We start from the raw sequence: 19,315 nt of genomic DNA on the forward strand, positions 1-19,315 counted from the left end.
TTTAGAGTTTTTAGGATTTGTCTCCTTAGGATGCCTGTTTGTCTTCTGCTCCGTTATTAATGTGTCCATCTACCCAAAAGTCACAAGCACCATGTCCTCAACTCTGATAGTTAAGGGTTCTATCATTATGCCAATTGACTTACTACCACAGAAAAGAAAAAGGAACGTTGTTTTGTCAGTTATGTTTACCTCTCTGACTTCTGAAACGTAAGTGGATCGCTCTATTTCTGCCTTTTCTAGTTCGCTTTCCAAATGTTCTCTCTCTTTTTTAAGCTAGAAACAGAAAAACAGAGTTAACATAGTTTCTGATGGTTTCCTTTCATTGTTATTGTTTTCTTAAACATTACTGTTGAATATAAAATAATTATTTATCTTCTCAAACCTTGCAGCTGGCACAGGTTGGCCATTTAAATTCAGATTTATTTGAACTTTGAACACAAACCTTTTAAAAAGTGTTTGCCTGGAGTTCGGCTCTCAAGACTAGAGTTAGGAGCCTCCATAGGAGACCTCATTTCCACAAGTGGTGAGCATCCATTGGCTCCCACTAACTTGAACACTTAGGGAAATCCAGCCATTTATGGAGGCGCCTAAATCTAGTCTTAGGAGCCAGACTTCAGGCACCCACTTTTTCAAAATCTTCACCAAAAGGTTTTTAGAGTTGAATCTGCAATGCAGCTTAATCAGCAATACAAAACTGCTCTACTTGCATGAAATAGTTCCCAAAAAGGTTTCAAATATAAGTAGTGACTTAAGATATTATTGAACGGAAAGCTTCAAAAGGGATGAAATATTTAAACGTACAGTTTCAGCTTCTTTGATTTCTTCCTTTAATCTCTCTATTTCGTGCTCCAATGAACCAACTGAAGAGCGCATCTGCAGTTTTCAATACAGATGAATACACAATTTAAGGTTACCAGAGATCTATCGGAGCCACAGTAATTCATTTAAAAACAGAATCTTGGTGCAGTAAACGTTTTGTAAAACCGTCCAAGTCTTGGGTATATTAAGGGGCCTCCCCTCCCACTCTCTCACATACCGACCGCCCCACCCTCCCTATCACAATACAAGAAATCCTCTGCCTGAGATATTTCGATCCCAAACAAAGGACTCATTAGACCAGTGCTAAACCAGCCCTCTATTATTCATACTAAGGCAAATGTCCTTCATGTTTGCTTGATAGGGAAGATGGTGTCCATTCATAAACTACTGATAGCTAAACCCAGCAGATTTCGCTATATTAAAAATCTGTATTATGACAGCAGATGGTAGTGCATCTATAGTTAAAGACATGTCAGCCTGTTACAAATCTCTTAACCAAGAGGTTTATAATTCAGCTATACACATTTGCTTCAGGTTGATACCCTGGGTTTCAAATTCTCAGCCTAGAAGTAGTTTAGAAAGAATTGCTTTTTGAAAAATTGGTTTGACCTGTTTTAATTCTGGGCTAGGGAAGGAAGCGGATAAGAGTTACGAGCCTCCTTTCTGCTGCTCATGCTATAAATGGATCCTTTTTGAAAGGAAGGAAGCTTGCAGCTGATTTTTCAGTCCTGTTTTAACAGCTTCAGAGAAATGGTTATGAATCGACTGTACCTAACCCTTGACACAACCACCCGGCTCTGTATGCACTGATGGATCATTGTATGCATAATCCGAATTGACAGTGTGAAAACGGAAGACTGAAAAGTGTGAACAGTGATTTACTGAGGCAGAAGAATTCAGAGCATAGGGCATGTCAGTGGGACACTTGGAGTTCGTTAGATACAGCATTCTCAACTTCCTGTCCTATCTGCTATGCCATGTTTCTGTACGCTGTTGAACAGCGGCCACCGCAGAAATAGCTGCATCACAGCAGCAGTGGAAAAAGGGAGTTCACTACAGTTGTACATGGACTTTGTAAAATAATTTGAGTTCCTTTGGGATAAAAGACAACAATATTTATTTTCTTTGTTTGTTCTTACTACTGTAAGGAACTGCCCCATAAATCTAAGGCACTTTGTAATGCCTTAAGTGTGTAGAGGTCTCTCTGCAAAGCAAGGATGATCTTACACACAGTATCACCATATGTCAAGGCAAGCTCTTGATGTTACAGTGAGAGATGCTGGGTATTTTACTACATTGATTACCGACTGATTTAATGTTACATATAAACAGCGCTTAGGAAGCTACCTAACAAATGAGGTTTGCAAAATATTCTAGTGTTAGTCTGAACCACGCACAAAATACCCAGAAGAAATGAAAAAAGGCTCAGGAGACAGATCTTTATAAATACCTGTCTAAGTTCCTTCTGTGACTCTTCAATTTTTATTTTCCAGTTGCTCTCCTCCTCTTCCACACTCCTCTGTAGTCTTTGTAAAATCCCCTCCTAACACAGAATTTTAGTTAATTTCATGATAGGAAGACTGACAGTTTGCAGTGTCATTGGGTGGAAGTGACATGGCTCCCTACCGTCTCTGCAAGGACCGCCTTGTACTTCTCACACTCCAGCTGTAACATTATATGCATTTCCTCAGCCTCCTTCAGCTTCTGCTCCATAGCCTATGGGGTGGGGTGGAGGGGTGGAGAGAAATCCCACAGATTTTACATCAGTTGACACAGATTTATGTTCTATGATTAATCATCTTAATGTAACTATCAAGCCCTGTGTTATACACATTTGCAGGACTTTATTCCGCAACAGCATGGAAAGGAAAACCTTCAAATGACATCAGGTACAACATTCAACTAAGGTTCTTCCTATGGGACTTTAACCTTTGTAATGATAAATGATTGTGGTGCTATTGAAAACAAGAGGTCAGCCTCACGTGCTCAAACAGTTCAGATCTAATGGAAGGGTTTTTAATCCACCCTGGAGTCTGGGAATGCTGTGCCGGGCATAAGAACAAATATTGGTTTTAGCAGCATGCAACTCCATGCTGCATAAAGTGTTCCATTACACTGGGTTATAATGAAGTGTTTTGTAGATGTCTGACTTAAGTTAATCAAGAGCTATAAACGTGACCAGTTTTCGGACGAGTAACAGCTGGTGCTGTGTTTCAGCATATAACCGACAGACACTCAATGTTTAGTAATGTCATGACACCGCAGCAGCAGTGGAGAGGGGAGGGGAAGTTTAACTGGAAGCCACTAAAGAATGGTTAAACCTGCTTTTCAGTAAATGTGACCCTCCGAGGCTTGCTGTCCACACAGATTCCACATGTCCCATATGTGAAATCAGATTCTTTTGGCCAGCAGTGTCCACTGGGGCTGCACCTACAGCCTAGATCTCCTCACACCCCCCCCACGCCAGGGCATAAAGGACCCAATTGTCATTCAACTCTTTCATCTATATGGGGTCCAGACGACTGCACTAATCAACAGTGGCCCAGAAAAGCAGGCAGACACTGCTGGGGTTCACAGGGGGTAAGAAGGAAATGAGGGACAGTAGGGCCCACTCCACCCATCACACATTCAGGTGAGTGGAGTACGAGGAGACCTAGGGTACAGGTGCAGCCCAAACAGACACCGATGACCAAAAGAATCTCGCACACAGGTGGCGCGTATGCTCCAACAATGGAATCCACATGGCCAAATTCTCAAAAGACCCACCAGTTCTTTTTACACCATTACATAGTGTCGCTCTCACAATTTCTCAAGATTTTGTTTGCCTTTTTAAAAACTGCTCCGATCCCTTCATTATAGATGGTTTGTTAATATCATTATGGATGTCAATTTTTATGCAGCCTGTTATCGGATTTGAACCTCATAAGCCATTCACTAGTTTAAACAGAAGATCTGTGCTACACAAAGGGTAGCATATGCTATTTGTACTGACCTTAACCTCCTCTGACCCCGAGGCCTCTCGTAAATATTCTCTTGCCGTCTTTTCAAACCCATGCATCCATTCACTGTGACTCTGTTAGGAAAAATGTATGCAATTAAAACCATCCACAATTTAAAATCTGGATAGGGAGCTTATTTTAGAAACGTTTCCTACCTGAAATTATGGTGTGGATTTTCAACTCTCAGTGAGTGGGAATCTAATGCATACCTCCTATCTGAAGGAGGTGCATAGTCAGTTTTGTGCCCTTAAACAAACCTGACAGAGTCCCAGAGGGAGTGACACTTTTCAAAATGGTAGTTTCCAAAGGGGTAGAGACTAAAAACTTGTGTATTTATGTCATCTGTAGATGCTAGGATGTTAGTTGTTTTTGTGGATACAGACTAACACGGCTACCACTCTGGTACTTGTACATGAAATTGGCTACTGCCACATGGACGCAAAGACCTCGCCAGGAAGGTGGCTACGTAAGAGCATAGGTGCCAACGCCGTTGGTTCTCCGGGGCTGGAGCACCCATTGGAGAAAAATGGTGGGTGCTGGGCACCCACCAGCAGCCTCCCTGATCAGCACCTCCCCCTCGCCAGCAGCCCCACCAATCAGCACCTCACCCTCCCTCCGAGGGCCTCCCGCCCACGGCGATCAGTTGTTCAGGGCCATGTGCACTCAGGGGAGGGTGCAGAACGAGGTGGAAAGAGGAGGGGCAGAGCGGGGACTGGAAGAGGCAGGGTGGGGCTTTGGGGGAAGGGGTGGAGTGTGGTTGGGGCCTAGGGCAGAGCAGGGGTCGAGCACTTTCCAGCACAGTAGAAAGTCAGCACCTCTCTGTGTTAAGTGTTTATTTTAAATACTCCCAAGATTTTAAAACAAAATAGAGCCTCAGGCTTTGTAGCTCAATTCCTCTCCCTCTCAACGCATTGAGGTTGACTCTCAGAATCAAGCACACTACTTTTTCGTACCTTTGAAGACATTCTGGATTCAAACCAGTTTCTTCGCTGGTTATAAAACTACTTTAGAAACAGCCTAAAAAAAGTCTGTTAATGGAAGATGATGGGAGTGCCCAGCCCAATGTGGGAAGTCAGGCCAGTAATTATTCATATTGTAACAGAGCCTAAAAAAGCTCCAGTCAGATATTGAGGCCCACTGTGCTAGGCAGTAGACAAGTACCGGCCCTAAAAAGTTTGCAATCTTGGCACATGTCAAGACGTAACACGTGGCTGAAACAGATCCTGGGGAGGCAGCATGAGGCAACAGTAATCCGACCTTTTTTTTTTTTTGTGCAGAGACTTGCTGTGTGCACACATGTTACCAGCTGGCAGGGTAGGTAAAGAGTATGACAGGTTAGATGCAACGAAATACACAGACTAGCTTATCTTACCAAGTTGGAAGGAAGAGACACCTTGGGAAACAGTTTCTGCAGCAATTCTCTAGTTTCCATCTCTGCAGTCTCCAGGTATTGCTGCCTTTCCTGCATTGAGAGAGAATGGGTCTCATGAAGCAAGTAATCAATTTCATAGACATGGCAATATCCTTTTCTAGGCCTAAAATGGCACATCTAAGCCAGGGCTTCGTCTTAGACTAACGTAGGCTCCATTATTTCAAATATGGCCAATATTTTTCTGAAGCAATTCAGTTTCAGAACTTGGCCTTCACATTGTTTCTGATTTGGGGGTTTTATTTGCATAACATTCTGCTCCAATCTAAAGCATTCCTATGGAATTTTATAGGATCGCTCAGTCACCCTGTCAGAACATGGACTACACTGTGCAGAAAAAACGCATCCTCAGATTATGTAGACGCTTTAAGTCAGTAATAAAAATTAAGTGATATTTTAATAGTAAAACATTAGAAATTGGAATGTAGAAAGAATCCACATTGGTTTGATCAACTTTATCTTTTTTTTTTTTTTAAAGCACCCCTAATTTATAATTAAAGACAGAGGAAACGGTGTTAATGCACATTTGAACCAGGTCAAGAAAGTAATGTTATCTTTTCTAGATTTTTATTTTACTATACTTAACAGGTCACTCCTCCCTGCCGCCCTCTCTCTCAGAACCCTGGCTGAAATGGAAAATTATTACTAGAGCTGGGTGAGATCCTATATGTTTCCTTTGCCTTTTTTGGGTGTGTTTTACAATTTGTGGCAATATGAGCCCAATGACAAAAACACAGTATTATTTTTGGGCTCCTTAATATTAAACAGGACCACCTATGAAATGTTTAGTTACCGTATTTGTAATAGATGGGTTTGTATGGACTTTTTGCCAGTCAGTTAACACACTCCTCTTTATTCAGGATCTTTGGATTTATTCTGAAACAAGGAAAGTTGTACCAACTGTGCTCAAGGGAAGCATTCCTCACTAAATACAATTTATTTTTTTTCATTTGACATATACATTTCTGAGCCTCCTACTCTGCAGTTACTCAGCTGAAAGTGACATCTGCAGCCTTAGTAATTTGGGATCCAGTGTTAGAGACAGATGGGAGAGACACGAGGCCGTGAAGCTACGCAGTTAAATTTAATGTTAGCTTTCAGCAATATAGGCTTTACCGAAAGAAGCAAATGCCAGTTTCATCAAAAATCTTCAGATTAAGAAAGAGCAATTAAAGGTAGCAAGAAGCAGTTACATAAGCCTATTCCTCAAAATGCTGGGCTGAGCTAAGAACATGCAGCTTTCTTTTGAAACATCTTTGGAGATTGAGACCAATTTCCTCCTTCCTCTGGCTAGCTGACCCTCCCCCCACACCCCCCTTTTGTTGTTGCTGTTATTAAAGCAGCAAAACGTCTACTGTTTTGACATTTCAGGAATTTCAGTCCAAGTTTCCTTTCAGAACAACCCATTCACAATTCCAGGATTTCACGCTGAACATGTGTTTCAGTGGGAGTTTGAGCTTCCCATGCTTTCAGGAATAAGAATTTCCCACTAAATTGGGGGGCACGATTTTTATCGAGGTTTTTTAAAATAATCCAGTCGTTCCTATTCATTCGGCAATAAGCTTATTCTGCCTGACCCCAAAGAGAAAGGCCACTGACCACTGAAAGCAGTTCAGACGTAAGGGATAGGGTCTGGCTTTTGACAGTTCACCACAAGGATAATGATTCTAACAATTATGCAAACAAAAACAAATCAGCATGCCCACAAATTAAGAAAAATAAAAGTAATTTAAGACGACAGGTAGAAGCAGAGGTGAAAGTATATGAAAGCTCATTCAGAACAGACTATTTAAATTGCAGTAAAAGTTAAATGCTTCAATTGGAATTAAAAAACCAGCTGCAGATTTGTTTCTAGCTTAATGCATTGTTTCTACCAGTTAACATTACAACCTTGGCAGTCTTGTTCACTTTGTCCTGCAGCAATTTTTCAGTTGATGCCAATGCTTCCATTGCTTTCCAGTTTTTCTCCCGAAGGTCCTAATCATTTTTAGAAAGAACGATTTCAGTTCATCCAATATTCAAACTGTGTCTGCTTTTACTTCAGAGGTATATTTTGCATTACACTCAGTAATTTGCATTTAAATGCTGATTACTGCAAGATGATTTTGCTGAATAAGATGACGTACACTAGCAAAAACAAGTGTGATGTTTAAGAGTTTGAATGAAGAAAGAAAAACACCAATTTCCCACACATACACCCACCCGTGTGGTCAGAATTGTCCCAGCTGTTATTGTACTACAAGCATATTAGTACTGGGCTAACAACCCTGCACTTTGACTGCACTTGTGAGAAGAAAGAGGAAAGTACTCAGAAGTGAGGAACACAGACACCAAACCACAGATTACAAAACAGAGTTTAGGCATGTGGAGCTGCATAATCTAGAATGACTCTAAATACACATGGAAGTGTATATGTTTAAGTCCCAATCCTGCAATAGGATCCCCGCCAGTAGATCCTTGCACCCAGGCATGGGATCAGGGCCTTGATTTGCATTATTATACAAAACTCATCCTCACTATATGGGATTAAAGAGACCCCAGCTTCATTTTTAACCCACCCCTTTTAATTTGGGAGTTTTGCCAGAGTGATGAGCACATTCCCAATCTGCCCGTGAATGACACAGTAATTTGCTGTGCTCCTACTTCTTTTTTGGCAAGGTCGTCACACACGTTCTGCGCAAGACGGATCATATTTCACAGTTTGGAGTCCGAGGTAACTAGTTAACTCAGTTTGAAGATAAAATATTGCACCTCCATTATCTGGAAAGGGTTGCTGGGCTGGGAAGACTGCTGCTCCTTGGGAACTTGCCTTTTCCAGCCTTCAAAACTAATAGTAAGTCCTTAGCAAACTACTGATTAGACTGCTGCATTTTTAGTTACTAAACAAAAAGCTTGAAATCCAAACATACATTCAACATTTCGGCGTCGCCACTTCTGTCGCCTGAATATCCCAACAGCAATGTAGTTGTTACAGAAGAGCAAGCACGTCCCAGATAAATTGTGGAGTGGAGTGAACCTGAAGGTGTGGTCTCCCATTAGCCTTAACTGGAGTTGCGTGTGTAGTGAAGGGGGGCACGTACACCTGGCATTCCACAGAACATGAGCCAGGTATACAAGAGACAAGATCAATTTACTTTTCCATGCTGACTATTCTTTGAGAACACGTGGTCACTGGTCAACTCCCCACCATTTCGGGTTTTGCTTTGAAGCTATATTGTTGCTCACCATAGACAAGCGAGCAAGTGCTCTTCTTAGCATTTTCTTGTATTACAGGCATCCCCTCTACATCAGGCAGCCAGAATTTTCTTGACTCATGTGCATTAGAGATTCTTACACGCTGTTTTGCTTTATAAATAAAGTTTGATCTGTTGGATTTGTCAATGTTTATATATTCATTTTTTCCTATTAAGACACCCATAACATCCTTCTCCCATGCCAGCATGGGCTCCAGACTCCTGTTCTCCAGCCTGGTACAGATTATGCATGTTGTGGAAGCAATGCAGTAGGTTAATGCATGAGAAGAGATGAGTGCAAGCATCACTTTGTTTCACCCATCAGCTGATAACCGGAGCACTGCCATAGCTGCAGTAGAAGGAACACTTGCTGCCCATCACCTTTCACTGTAAGAACTGGGATTAGACATTTTTAGAAGTGGGGGAAGTCAGATTTGAGTCATGAAGGTATTATTTTTCTGTGCTGTCCAACACACAAATCAGATAAAGGCAACAGTCTTCCCCTCAAGCCCCAATTTTCCCCAGTGAGAGTCTAAGTTTGACATTGCAGTTAACCACGTGAAATTTAAGTTTATGAGAATGCCATTAGATCTTGTTCTCCAGCAATTTCACCTTCCCCTGTGGTTAAGAGAATGTACAAAGAATTAATAGCAAAACTCAAGTGTTTGGCAAACTAAGGGATTCTTTGGGTAGCTGTTCCCAAGGGAGAAACAAAGTGAGCACACACCCTGGTACAGGGCTATAGAATAGAGGTTGTTCTCATGGCAGCAGAATATTGGGCACTGTTTAGTTTTGTGCACACAGAAATACCCCTCAAGTTTTTGAAGAATTCACTTACATTGTTCTTTTTCCTGTGTTGCTCAACCGCATCTTTCAGGGAGCCTAGCTCATTTCGGAGACCGGTGATTTCGGTCTCTTTCCCTGCAATACTGAATTAGCAGAACAGTCAATCACAAATCTTCACATGCAAGATACTCAGAGTGAAATATTGACATTTTCTCCTTCTCCCACTTGGCTTGTAGAGAAGGCGGATTAATGTAGCCTGCATGTAAAACAAGGCAATTTTGGAGAGATCCACCCATCTTGCAGAGTCACCATCATGCACTACTCATTGAACAAGAACACGATTTCAAACACGTAGTCCTCATCTGAAAGGTCTTGCATAATTGTGCCGTTACATCTTTGAATCATTGAATCATAGAATATCAGGGTTGGAAGGGACCTCAGGAGGTCATCTAGTCCAACCCCCTGCTCAAAGCAGGACCGATCCCTGACTAAATCATCCCAGCCAGGGCTTTGTCAAGCCTCACCTTAAAAAATTCTAAGGAAGGAGATTCCACCACCTCCCTAGGTAATGCATTCCAGTGCTTCACCACCCTCCTAGTGAAAAAGTTTTTCCTAATATCCAACCTAAATCTCCCCCACTGCAACTTGAGACCATTACTCCTTGTTCTGTCATCTGCTACCACTGAGAACAGTCTAGATCTATCCTCTTTGGAACCCCCTTTCAGGTAGTTGAAAGCAGCTATCAAATCCCCCCTCATTCTTCTCTTCCGCAGACTAAACAATCCCAGTTCCCTCAGCCTCTCCTCAGAAGTCATGTGTTCCAGTCCCCTAATCATTTTGGTTGCCCTCCACTGGATGTTTTCCAATTTTTTCACATCCTTCTTGTAGTGTGGGGCCCAAAACTGCACACAGTACTCCAGATGAGGCCTCACCAACGTCGAATAGAGGGGAACGATCACATCCCTCGATCTGCTCGCTATGCCCCTACTTATACAGCCCAAAATGCCATTGGCCTTCTTGGCAACAAGGGCACACTGTTGACTCATATGCAACTTCTCGTCCACTGTAACCCCTAGGTCCTTTTCTGCAGAACTGCTGCCGAGCCATTCGGTCCCTGGTCTGTAGTGGTGCATGGGATTCTTCCGTCCTAAGTGCAGGACTCTGCACTTGTCCTTATTAAGCCTCATCAGATTTCTTTTGTCCCAATCCTCTAATTTGTCTAGGTCCCTCTGTATCCTACCCCTACCTTCCAGCGTATCTACCTCTCCTCCCAGTTTAGTGTCATCTGCAAACTTGCTGAGGGTGCAATCCACGCCATCCTCCAGATCATTAGTGAAGATATTGAACAAAACCGGCCCCAGGACTGACCCTTGGGGCACTCCACTTGATACCAGCTGCCAACTAGACATGGAGCCATTGATCACTACCCGTTAAGCCTGACAATCTAGCCAGCTTTCTACTCCTTCTTACTCCTCCTCTTGCTCCCAATGCTTTTGCCTTACTGCTCATTTTAGTTTCTTCCGCCGTTCCCTCCCAAGCCCTAAATCAGACTGCCCCCTCTCGCTGCCTGCCAGACTCCTTTCTTCAAATCACTCCTCAAAACCCACTTCTTCCAGAAACCATTTCCAACAGCTCACCCTTAGTTATCTACTTCCTCCCCTTCCACAAGGGATGTTTTACTTCCTGTCTATTTTAGATTGCAGGCTCTCTGGAGTAGGGGGCATGTCTGCCTGGGTCCGTAGAACCCAGTGTGATGTATTCAGCAGTATTTAAGTGATTGTAAACCAAGCAGAGAAAAAAAAAAGTGACACATTTTAATGCATGAGAACGAGAGCAAGAGACCATTACACACACTGTAAGCAAGCACTGCATGACCTTTAACACAATTCTTTCGGGATGCTTCACTTCCAGCTTGTAATACCCTGTCATTCCTGAGCTTTTCCTCAAGATGATATTTAGGCCATCCAGGCAATTTCATGACATGCACAAGAATTCACTGGGAAGCAAAGATCTAAAAATTCACTTTGCTTGGAACCTTAAATGAATTTTCATCTCAGCCACCAAAAGGGAAAGGCTAGCCCATTAGCCTTGAGCGTATTTAAATTTAAACACTCAGAAATGGCTTGCTTCCACTATGCCCTCAACGTAGAATAGGAGAGATTCAGGGTTTGCAGAACACCTGAGCTAGCGATTGCGATTCAGAGTTACATCTGTGAAGGTCCAATTTACCAGACACCTAACTTATTACGCTCATTTCTCACTTGCATGCCTGAGGCTTTTCAAAACCATTTGGTTTGTATTAGGTACAAGTTTTCAGTGCAGTAATGGAAGTCACATGTATTAAAAAACAACTAAGAGCAATACTTACACTTGCAGCAGCTCCTCGCTTCGGACAGCCAGAGACGCCTACAAACAGATCAGAAATGCATTAAACCAGATGAACAGTAGCTGGGAGTGCTGTCGAGGAGGTGCCTTGCTTTGCTCACCAGCACTCCCTGCCAGATCAAGCAGCAACATTAGCCGTCTCCTGTCCAGTCTTTTTTGGCCAGAAGGTTGGTGACTGCGACACGTGGCCTGAAGGGTAGGGAATGTGAAGCAGGGGAGCAATGTGGCAGGGCAATCAAGACTGCAGCATGGATGCAGACCCACAAAATAATGGGGAGAATAGGGACAGAGGGACCAGATATCCAGCAAGTGGAAAACAGTTAAAAGTTCCCCTAACATGTCTTTAAATTGTTCCAGGATTGGTGCAGCTGATAAAGAATGGGGATTAGCCTGCCGTGCATACTCTCAGCAATGCACCCCATCAACGTCAGTTATCAAAGTCAAAGTGGGAGCCGTACCTGCTTACAGGTCTCTTGCTTCAATTCTTGGATTTGCACTTTAAACAATTCATTTTCTTCTTGTGCCTCCTGTATAAATAAAGAGAAGCTATGACATTATCTTCACACCCATACACTCCTCATTACCACCCAGGACACTAGTGCATAGGGTGCTTATTCCCCATTAACATCTCACCTGTAACTGGTTTCCTTTGTTTGTAATTTCTCTCCCCCTTTCTTCTAACACAGCCTCCATCTTCTTCACCTGTTCTTCCTTCTCTTTCAATCTGCGACATTCATTCAGGAAATCAAAAAGTGCTTTGACTAAAAAATAAGTATCACTCTGGATAAGAGTTTGATGCTCTAGAGTGGGCTGGCTTCACAACAGTCAAGAAATTAAGCCTGTACATTTACAGCATATACATGACAGAGTGCTGCCAAGCAAGGTCAATCTGCAGGGACCACCACAGCACGAAGTAGTCTCCACATACAAGCAATCTATGACCTCTGCGCCAAGAAAGCCAAAAATAGCACCGGCTGTGATACTGCAGATACCTGCCGACTAAGAACTGGCCTGAAGCCACTGAGTCATTTCACAGGTCACTAAACAGCAAATTCATTTAGTCACTATCAACCTACTTAACATTCAAACCAGAAATAGGGGGAAGGTTACAAATCCCCCTCCAGCTAGCTCCCTAGAAAATTAAACCTGGCTTCTGTGATTTCAACCTGGAATCCCAGGTTTGGCCCGGACATAGCTAGAGTGTCACCTGAGGCACATGGCCAGGGACAACGTTTCAAGATTGGAGAAGGCGATTCCATCTCTCTTTTATTGGGCGTGGGACATTACCAAGCGGTGTGGTGGATTCTTCATCACTGTCAATACGGGCCCGCGTTATAGGCGGGCAGACTAGATGTTCACAGTGGTCCCTTCTGGCTTTATAATCTAGGAATGGTCTCTCTGAGAAGCACACTAAGCTATCTGAATCTAAAGGCGTTTAAAGCAACTCTCTTATGAAACACCAAATACACGCGTCCATTATCTATTTTCATGTCAGAGAATGTTGTCACACTGTTAGCATGAAACCAAAACAACAATGGAAAATGGAACAACGTTTCTTTACAAATCAAGTGGCAGAGTGCTTCAGGAGCCTTGTGGAGGTAAATTAGCCATCTGTACTTCTTGCTGTTTAGCTGGTTGCTGCCTGAGTGGGTACTTCTACGCAGCCCGTGGTAGCAAGCGGATCTCAGAACCCGAAGTCCAATTTAAAAGTGCCGTGTACGCAGCTATTTTTAGCACGGCAATGCAAGCCCAAGCCTGTCAATCTGCACTTGAAGGCTCGAGGACATGGACTGTGTAGACGTACCCTTCGATGCTGTATAGACCCTGGCCACTTCGTCAAACGTATGCTTAATGTCAAAGTAGGTGGGGAGAGAAGAGAATACCGAGAGTGCTGAACACACAAGAGCTACTAGGCATGTGTTAAGATTCTAGTTAAATGAAAGAAGCCTCTATGGCCACTTCTTTTGCCCTGTGTATGCGCACTAGTATTTAGTCAGGCCGGCGCACTTCCATCAGCACTAAAGCTTATTACAGCAAAGCACATAAAAATTCCCACAATGAAGTCCCACATATTTCAATTTAAGATAAATCACAGCACAGAGACCAGAAAGCGCAGAAGAGGACACTTGAGAAGCTGCTCGGCATACTTACAAGCTCTCCAGATCCTGGACTTGTGACACAGCAGATACCTATCAAATAGAAACATTCAGACCCATACTGACAGCACGGTAAACATCTTCAGTTTAACAGTGAACATTTACATCAGTCAGAATAATGATACCTAGCTCTTACATAGCACTTTTCATCAGTAGATCTCAAAGTGCTTCACAAAGGGAACAGAAAATGAAGTGTCACTTTTCTAGGAAAGACTAAAGGTTTTAGGTCAATTGAGTTTAAACATTTATATTGCTCCAAAACAGCATAACACCAAGTTTTAAACCAAAAAACAAACAAAAAAAAAAAAAAACACAAAAAACCCCACACCCCCCACAAAACTGATGCTAACTGGCACAGATCAAACTCGACCAGCCTCTACCACCTCCACCCACCAGTGGGATAAATTACCCCCTGGCTACAGGACTGACTTAAGACAGAGAATGTGTGTTTGGCACCACTTCTTGCCCTCATAAAAATGAACCAGCTTTCAGCACTGCAGAGTTAATTCATGCAGCAGCAACCCACCCTGAGATCATGCTGCATGCCAGCCCTTTGGTGCCCCATGCAGGGACCAAAGAGCAAAATCCCAGCCCATCACAACTTCTGTGATAAATCAAAGGGGAGAGGCACTCAGAAATTCAGGGCCAGGGCTTTAAGTGCACCCGGGAGATAGACACAAGACAGAGCATACATGTCACGCTCACATCAGTCTGAGACACTGAGAGACAGGTAGTCTGCATTAGCTACAATTACCATGTGGTCTGCACACAGAGCTCTAAGAAGTGCACACCACTTCAATTCAGCCTCAAGGTGCCAAAAAGCAGATAAATGTGATAAAGTTCACAAACTTCAAAGGCTTCAGATCACTGCTACCGCCACTATTGGTAAGAAACCCCCTCAATTTTTGCAACTTTAGCCTTGTCTTAATCAACTCAAGCTAAACCATGACAAGCCATTGAAAACCAAAATAAGCATGTCCACACAGCCTTTTGCACTGGTTTAACCAAGGGCTTGTCTACATATGGAATTATTCCAGAATAGATATTGCACTTTAAATTCACACGCTACCTTAATACAAGTTAACTTTCAAGTGTATACAAGTCCTAAATAGGTTTAAAATTACTAAGTTAAACCAGGGCCTGCCCTTTCAAATGGGCCATAGGTAGAAACAAAAAGCATTTGTCCAATTCAGAAGTGTGAAGGAATGTACTACCCCTTTAAGGGTCAGATTGGGGTGTAAACAAGGAGGATCTGCCCCACTCTAGGGCTGGTAATTTGAATAGGAAGCTGAACTAGAGAGAGGGAAGTGTATTAGAACTAGAAGCCATGAAGGCTGCAGCAGGTGATGGTGGTTTTCCTGAGGCCCTAGGAGACTAACTTAACCAGAGGTTTTGCTCTGTAGACTTTAAGTTGGGAGTTCTGACCCAGGTGAGGGGAGGACCCTATGAACTGTTTACTGTACTTGCTCCAGTCCTGTAACCTTAGTAAAAAGAGAAATGCTATTTTGTTAGTGTGTGTTGGCTCCTCCTTGCCCTGCAAAGTCACTCTGTTACTGCCCCGATCAGGGGAAGTTAAGGCAGGGCGCACCCACAATGGCTTACCAGGGGCACACTGGGATGGCCCATGCCTTTACAAAAACCCAAACACGTTGCCAGACCATTCTGTTCTGGAATCCATACCTGCTCTAGCTGTTCCAAGTTCTGTTGCTCAAGTTCCTGAACTTTACTGGTTAAGTGGGTAATTGTATCTTGTTGACTCTTTGGATAGAAAAAGATGTTAAGTGTCTGTGTAAATTCTGTATTCATAGTTATTGCATCAAACATTTTGCTGGACAATAAAAAAAAAGTTTACCTGCAACCATTCTCCTTTCTTAGCAATATCTTTCTCCTTCTCTTCCAATAAAGCCTCCATAGTTTTCATCTGTTCTTCTTTCCCCTTCAACCTGTACCATGCACAAAAAAGTGTTTTATCCATTTGGAAAAAAAAACCGAACTTAGCAGCGAGTGCATAACAAACAAGAGCAGGCTGCACGATCAAAGGCTCCACTGCAGTTTATGCCAGCTGAAGAGGAGTATGAATCATAGAATCATAGAATATCAGGGTTGGAAGGGACCCCAGAAGGTCATCTAGTCCAACACCCTGCTCAAAGCAGGACCAAGTCCCAGTTAAATCATCCCAGCCAGGGCTTTGTCAAGCCTGACCTTAAAAACCTCTAAGGAAGGAGATTCTACCACCTCCCTAGGTAACGCATTCCAGTGTTTCACCACCCTCTTAGTGAAAAAGTTTTTCCTAATATCCAATCTAAACCTCCCCCATTGCAACTTGAGACCATTACTCCTCGTTCTGTCATCTGCTACCATTGAGAACAGTCTAGAGCCATCCTCTTTGGAACCCCCTTTCAGGTAGTTGAAAGCAGCTATCAAATCCCCCCTCATTCTTCTCTTCTGCAGACTAAACAATCCCAGCTCCCTCAGCCTCTCCTCATAAGTCATGTGCTCTAGACCCCTAATCATTTTTGTTGCCCTTCGCTGGACTCTTTCCAATTTATCCACATCCTTCTTGTAGTGTGGGGCCCAAAACTGGACACAGTACTCCAGATGAGGCCTCACCAGTGTCGAATAGAGGGGAACGATCACGTCCCTCGATCTGCTCGCTATGCCCCTACTTATACATCCCAAAATGCCATTGGCCTTCTTGGCAACAAGGGCACACTGCTGACTCATATCCAGCTTCTCGAACACTTGCATTTCACTCTGCTTTTGCAGAGAGCTTGAAAGGTGCACTTGATCAATGCTACAGCTCATTAAATCAAAGTGGACAGAAATCCTGCACCGATATACATTGTAGGGATTCCATACACATTTCCCCTTGTCTCAAGGTATTTCCCCTCGCTACATGAAAGGGGCTGAATTGATAGTTATGGAGATTTAAGTCATATTTTTCTACATAAGTACAGAAAGGATACCAGTGTAAACGTCCCACATTGCCCTGCCAGCATTTCTCAACTCTGACTTGGATGTAGCATCTGTCAAGTAGTTGGGTCTCTATGCCCACTGAACACCTGACAACCTGCTCGGCGATCTTGGCAAATAGCCCAGCTATGGCAACAGCATTCGTAACAAGGATGCTTGTCCACTAATACCACTTGCTCATTTCACACAGAATGGACATCAGAGAAGTTGAAATGTTCTTAAAACAAAATTTGAAGACGGGTGCCATAGAACAGATTAGATGCTTCTGTTAGCAACAGTACTTACAGGTTCTGAAGGTCCTTGACTTGTGAAGCGATCGATACCTAAAAACAACATTCGGTACTTAAATCACTCCTATAAGATTGGGCTATCCACAGCAAAGTCCTATATATACAGGTAAGTAAACAGACAACTACTAAAATTAGTTTAGGGAGGAAGAATGGGAAAACAAGGCCCTTAGAGATTGTTAAAAGGGCCACTGCCTAGTAGTTTAAGTCTAGAAGGCAGGTCTGTAGGGAAGAGTTACAAAACTGACCATCATCATTTACACACTTTTCATAATGATTTAGCACATCCCCTGCGGTGTCAGAAATAGAAGCACTCCAGCACTGGGCCAGTGTATGAGAACCAGAGGTGTAGACTGACCCTAAAGACATCTGTTTTGTTTCACTACCCACCCTGAGTGAAGTGCAAAACAGATGATCTTCTTTTATTAATTTAGATCTGAACACGAGATTTTTAAATAGAATTTCCAGATTGCCAGTGCCCCTTAAAGTCTCTGTTCAAAGGAGGATGCCAAATAGAGCGTTTAATTTTTGTGGGTGGATGAAAGGGAGACACAAAGCTTACCTAGAATATTTTTTTGTTTGAATTCTAGATCAAACAGTAGACTACCAGTTGACGGGCCACACTCCTAGCAAGAGACCTGGCAGGAATCACAATAGCTCAAAGCCCATTAACTCACTCCAGTAGGTAGTACCCTCCTCCAGTGCTGCATTAGAACCTGAATTATTTTCAAGGCCTTGTCTACAGCAGAGAAATGCATCATGCAAAGTAATGTTTGTTCCACTATAAAAACCCCTCATGCCCATACCCGCAGGCGCGTCAAATCGTTTACAGGGGAACTAGTTAATGTTTAGAGCAGACTACGCATCAGCGCGAGGCAGTGTTGGGTCCTCAGACATTTTGGTGCCAGTGTAGACTGACTAGCCAAAAGGGTTCGACTAGTGTTCTGCTAACACTCCACAGTGCACTGGTGGTTTCACAAAGTCTCCCACAATGCACTGCACGAGCACAGCTCTCACCTCCCGGAGCAGCACTTCAAGGAGGGGGTGTCCTATATAGCACTCATGAGACTGCAGTTGCACATTGTGTTCAATTCTGGGCACACTACCAGAGAATTAAGGGAAAAAAGCAGAGCAATCAAGACCAGGAGGGAATGCTTTAGGAGAAAAGATTAGACAGAAAAATCATGTATAACTTTGACGAACACCCTCTAAGTCAGGGGTTCTCAAATGGGGTCGTGACCCCTCAGGTTATTACATGGGGGTCATGAGCTGTCAGCCTCCACCACCAATGACTGCTTCGCCACCAGCATTTATAACAGTGTAACTTAAAAAATAAGAACAAAAGAATGGCCATACTGGGTCAGACCAAATGTCCATCTAGCCCAGTATCCTGTCTTCCAACAGTGGCCAGTGCCAGGTGCCCCAGAGGGAATGAACAGAACAGGTGATCAGCAAGTGATCCATCCCCTGTCGCTCATTCCCAGCTTCTGGCAAACAGAGGCTAGGGACACCATTCCTGCCCAGCCTGGCTAATTGATGGACCTATCTTCCATTGATGGAGCTATCCTCCATGAATTTATCTAGTTTTTTTAACCCTGTTATGGTCTTGGCCTTCACAACATCCTCTGGCAAGGAGTTCCACAGGTTGACTGTGCATTGTGGGAAGAAACACTTCCTCTTATTTGTTTTAAATCTGCTGCCTATTAATTTCATTTGGTGACCCCTACTTCTTGTGTTATGAGAAGTAGTAAACAACACTTCCTTATCTACTTTCTCTACACCAGTCATGATTTTATAGACCTCAATCAGATCTCCCCTTAGCCGTCTCTTTTCCAAGCTGAAAAGTCCGAGTCTGATTAATCTCTCCTCATACGGAAGCCGTTCCATACCCCTAATAATTTTTGTTGCCCTTTTCTGAACCTTTTCCAATTCCAATATATCTCTTTTGAGATGGAGTAACCACATCTGCACACAGTATTCAAGATGTGAGCACACCATGGATTTATATAGAGGCAACATGATATTTTCTGACCTATTTTCTTCCCTTTCTTTAATTATTCCCAGAATTCTGTTCGCTTTTTTGACTACCGCTGCACATTGAGTGGATGTTTTCAGAATACTATCCACAATGACTCCAAGATCTCTTTCTTGAGTGGTAACAGCTAATTTAGACCCCATCATTTTATATGTATAGTTGGGATTATGCTTTCCAATGTGCATTACTTTGCATTTATCAATATAGGTTTTT

General features: G+C 43.0%; 1 protein-coding gene across 22 annotated transcripts in view; it reads right to left on the reverse strand.

Moving 5' to 3' along the window:
- KTN1 (kinectin 1) overlaps window positions 1-19,315 on the reverse strand; it is a 113,599-nt gene that overhangs the window by 11,580 nt on the left and 82,704 nt on the right. For 8 of the 22 annotated variants that reach the window (XM_043548465.1, XM_037901213.2, XM_037901217.2 and 5 more), the window contains 15 exons: window positions 17,066-17,103; window positions 15,660-15,750; window positions 15,488-15,565; window positions 13,803-13,840; window positions 12,285-12,375; window positions 12,110-12,178; window positions 11,635-11,672; window positions 9,319-9,409; window positions 7,138-7,224; window positions 5,191-5,280; window positions 3,812-3,892; window positions 2,446-2,535; window positions 2,270-2,362; window positions 802-873; window positions 190-273 (listed from right to left, as the gene is read on the reverse strand). In XM_043548465.1, coding sequence (XP_043404400.1) covers window positions 190-273; window positions 802-873; window positions 2,270-2,362; window positions 2,446-2,535; window positions 3,812-3,892; window positions 5,191-5,280; window positions 7,138-7,224; window positions 9,319-9,409; window positions 11,635-11,672; window positions 12,110-12,178; window positions 12,285-12,375; window positions 13,803-13,840; window positions 15,488-15,565; window positions 15,660-15,750; window positions 17,066-17,103 — 1,131 coding nt within the window. The remainder of the gene's footprint in view (window positions 1-189; window positions 274-801; window positions 874-2,269; window positions 2,363-2,445; window positions 2,536-3,811; window positions 3,893-5,190; window positions 5,281-7,137; window positions 7,225-9,318; window positions 9,410-11,634; window positions 11,673-12,109; window positions 12,179-12,284; window positions 12,376-13,802; window positions 13,841-15,487; window positions 15,566-15,659; window positions 15,751-17,065; window positions 17,104-19,315) is intronic. The other 14 variants (XM_043548464.1, XM_037901222.2, XM_037901218.2 and 11 more) reach the window with 5 other exon arrangements.

This window comes from Chelonia mydas, chromosome 6 (assembly GCF_015237465.2).
Source record: "Chelonia mydas isolate rCheMyd1 chromosome 6, rCheMyd1.pri.v2, whole genome shotgun sequence".
NCBI classification, from domain to species: domain Eukaryota; kingdom Metazoa; phylum Chordata; order Testudines; family Cheloniidae; genus Chelonia; species Chelonia mydas.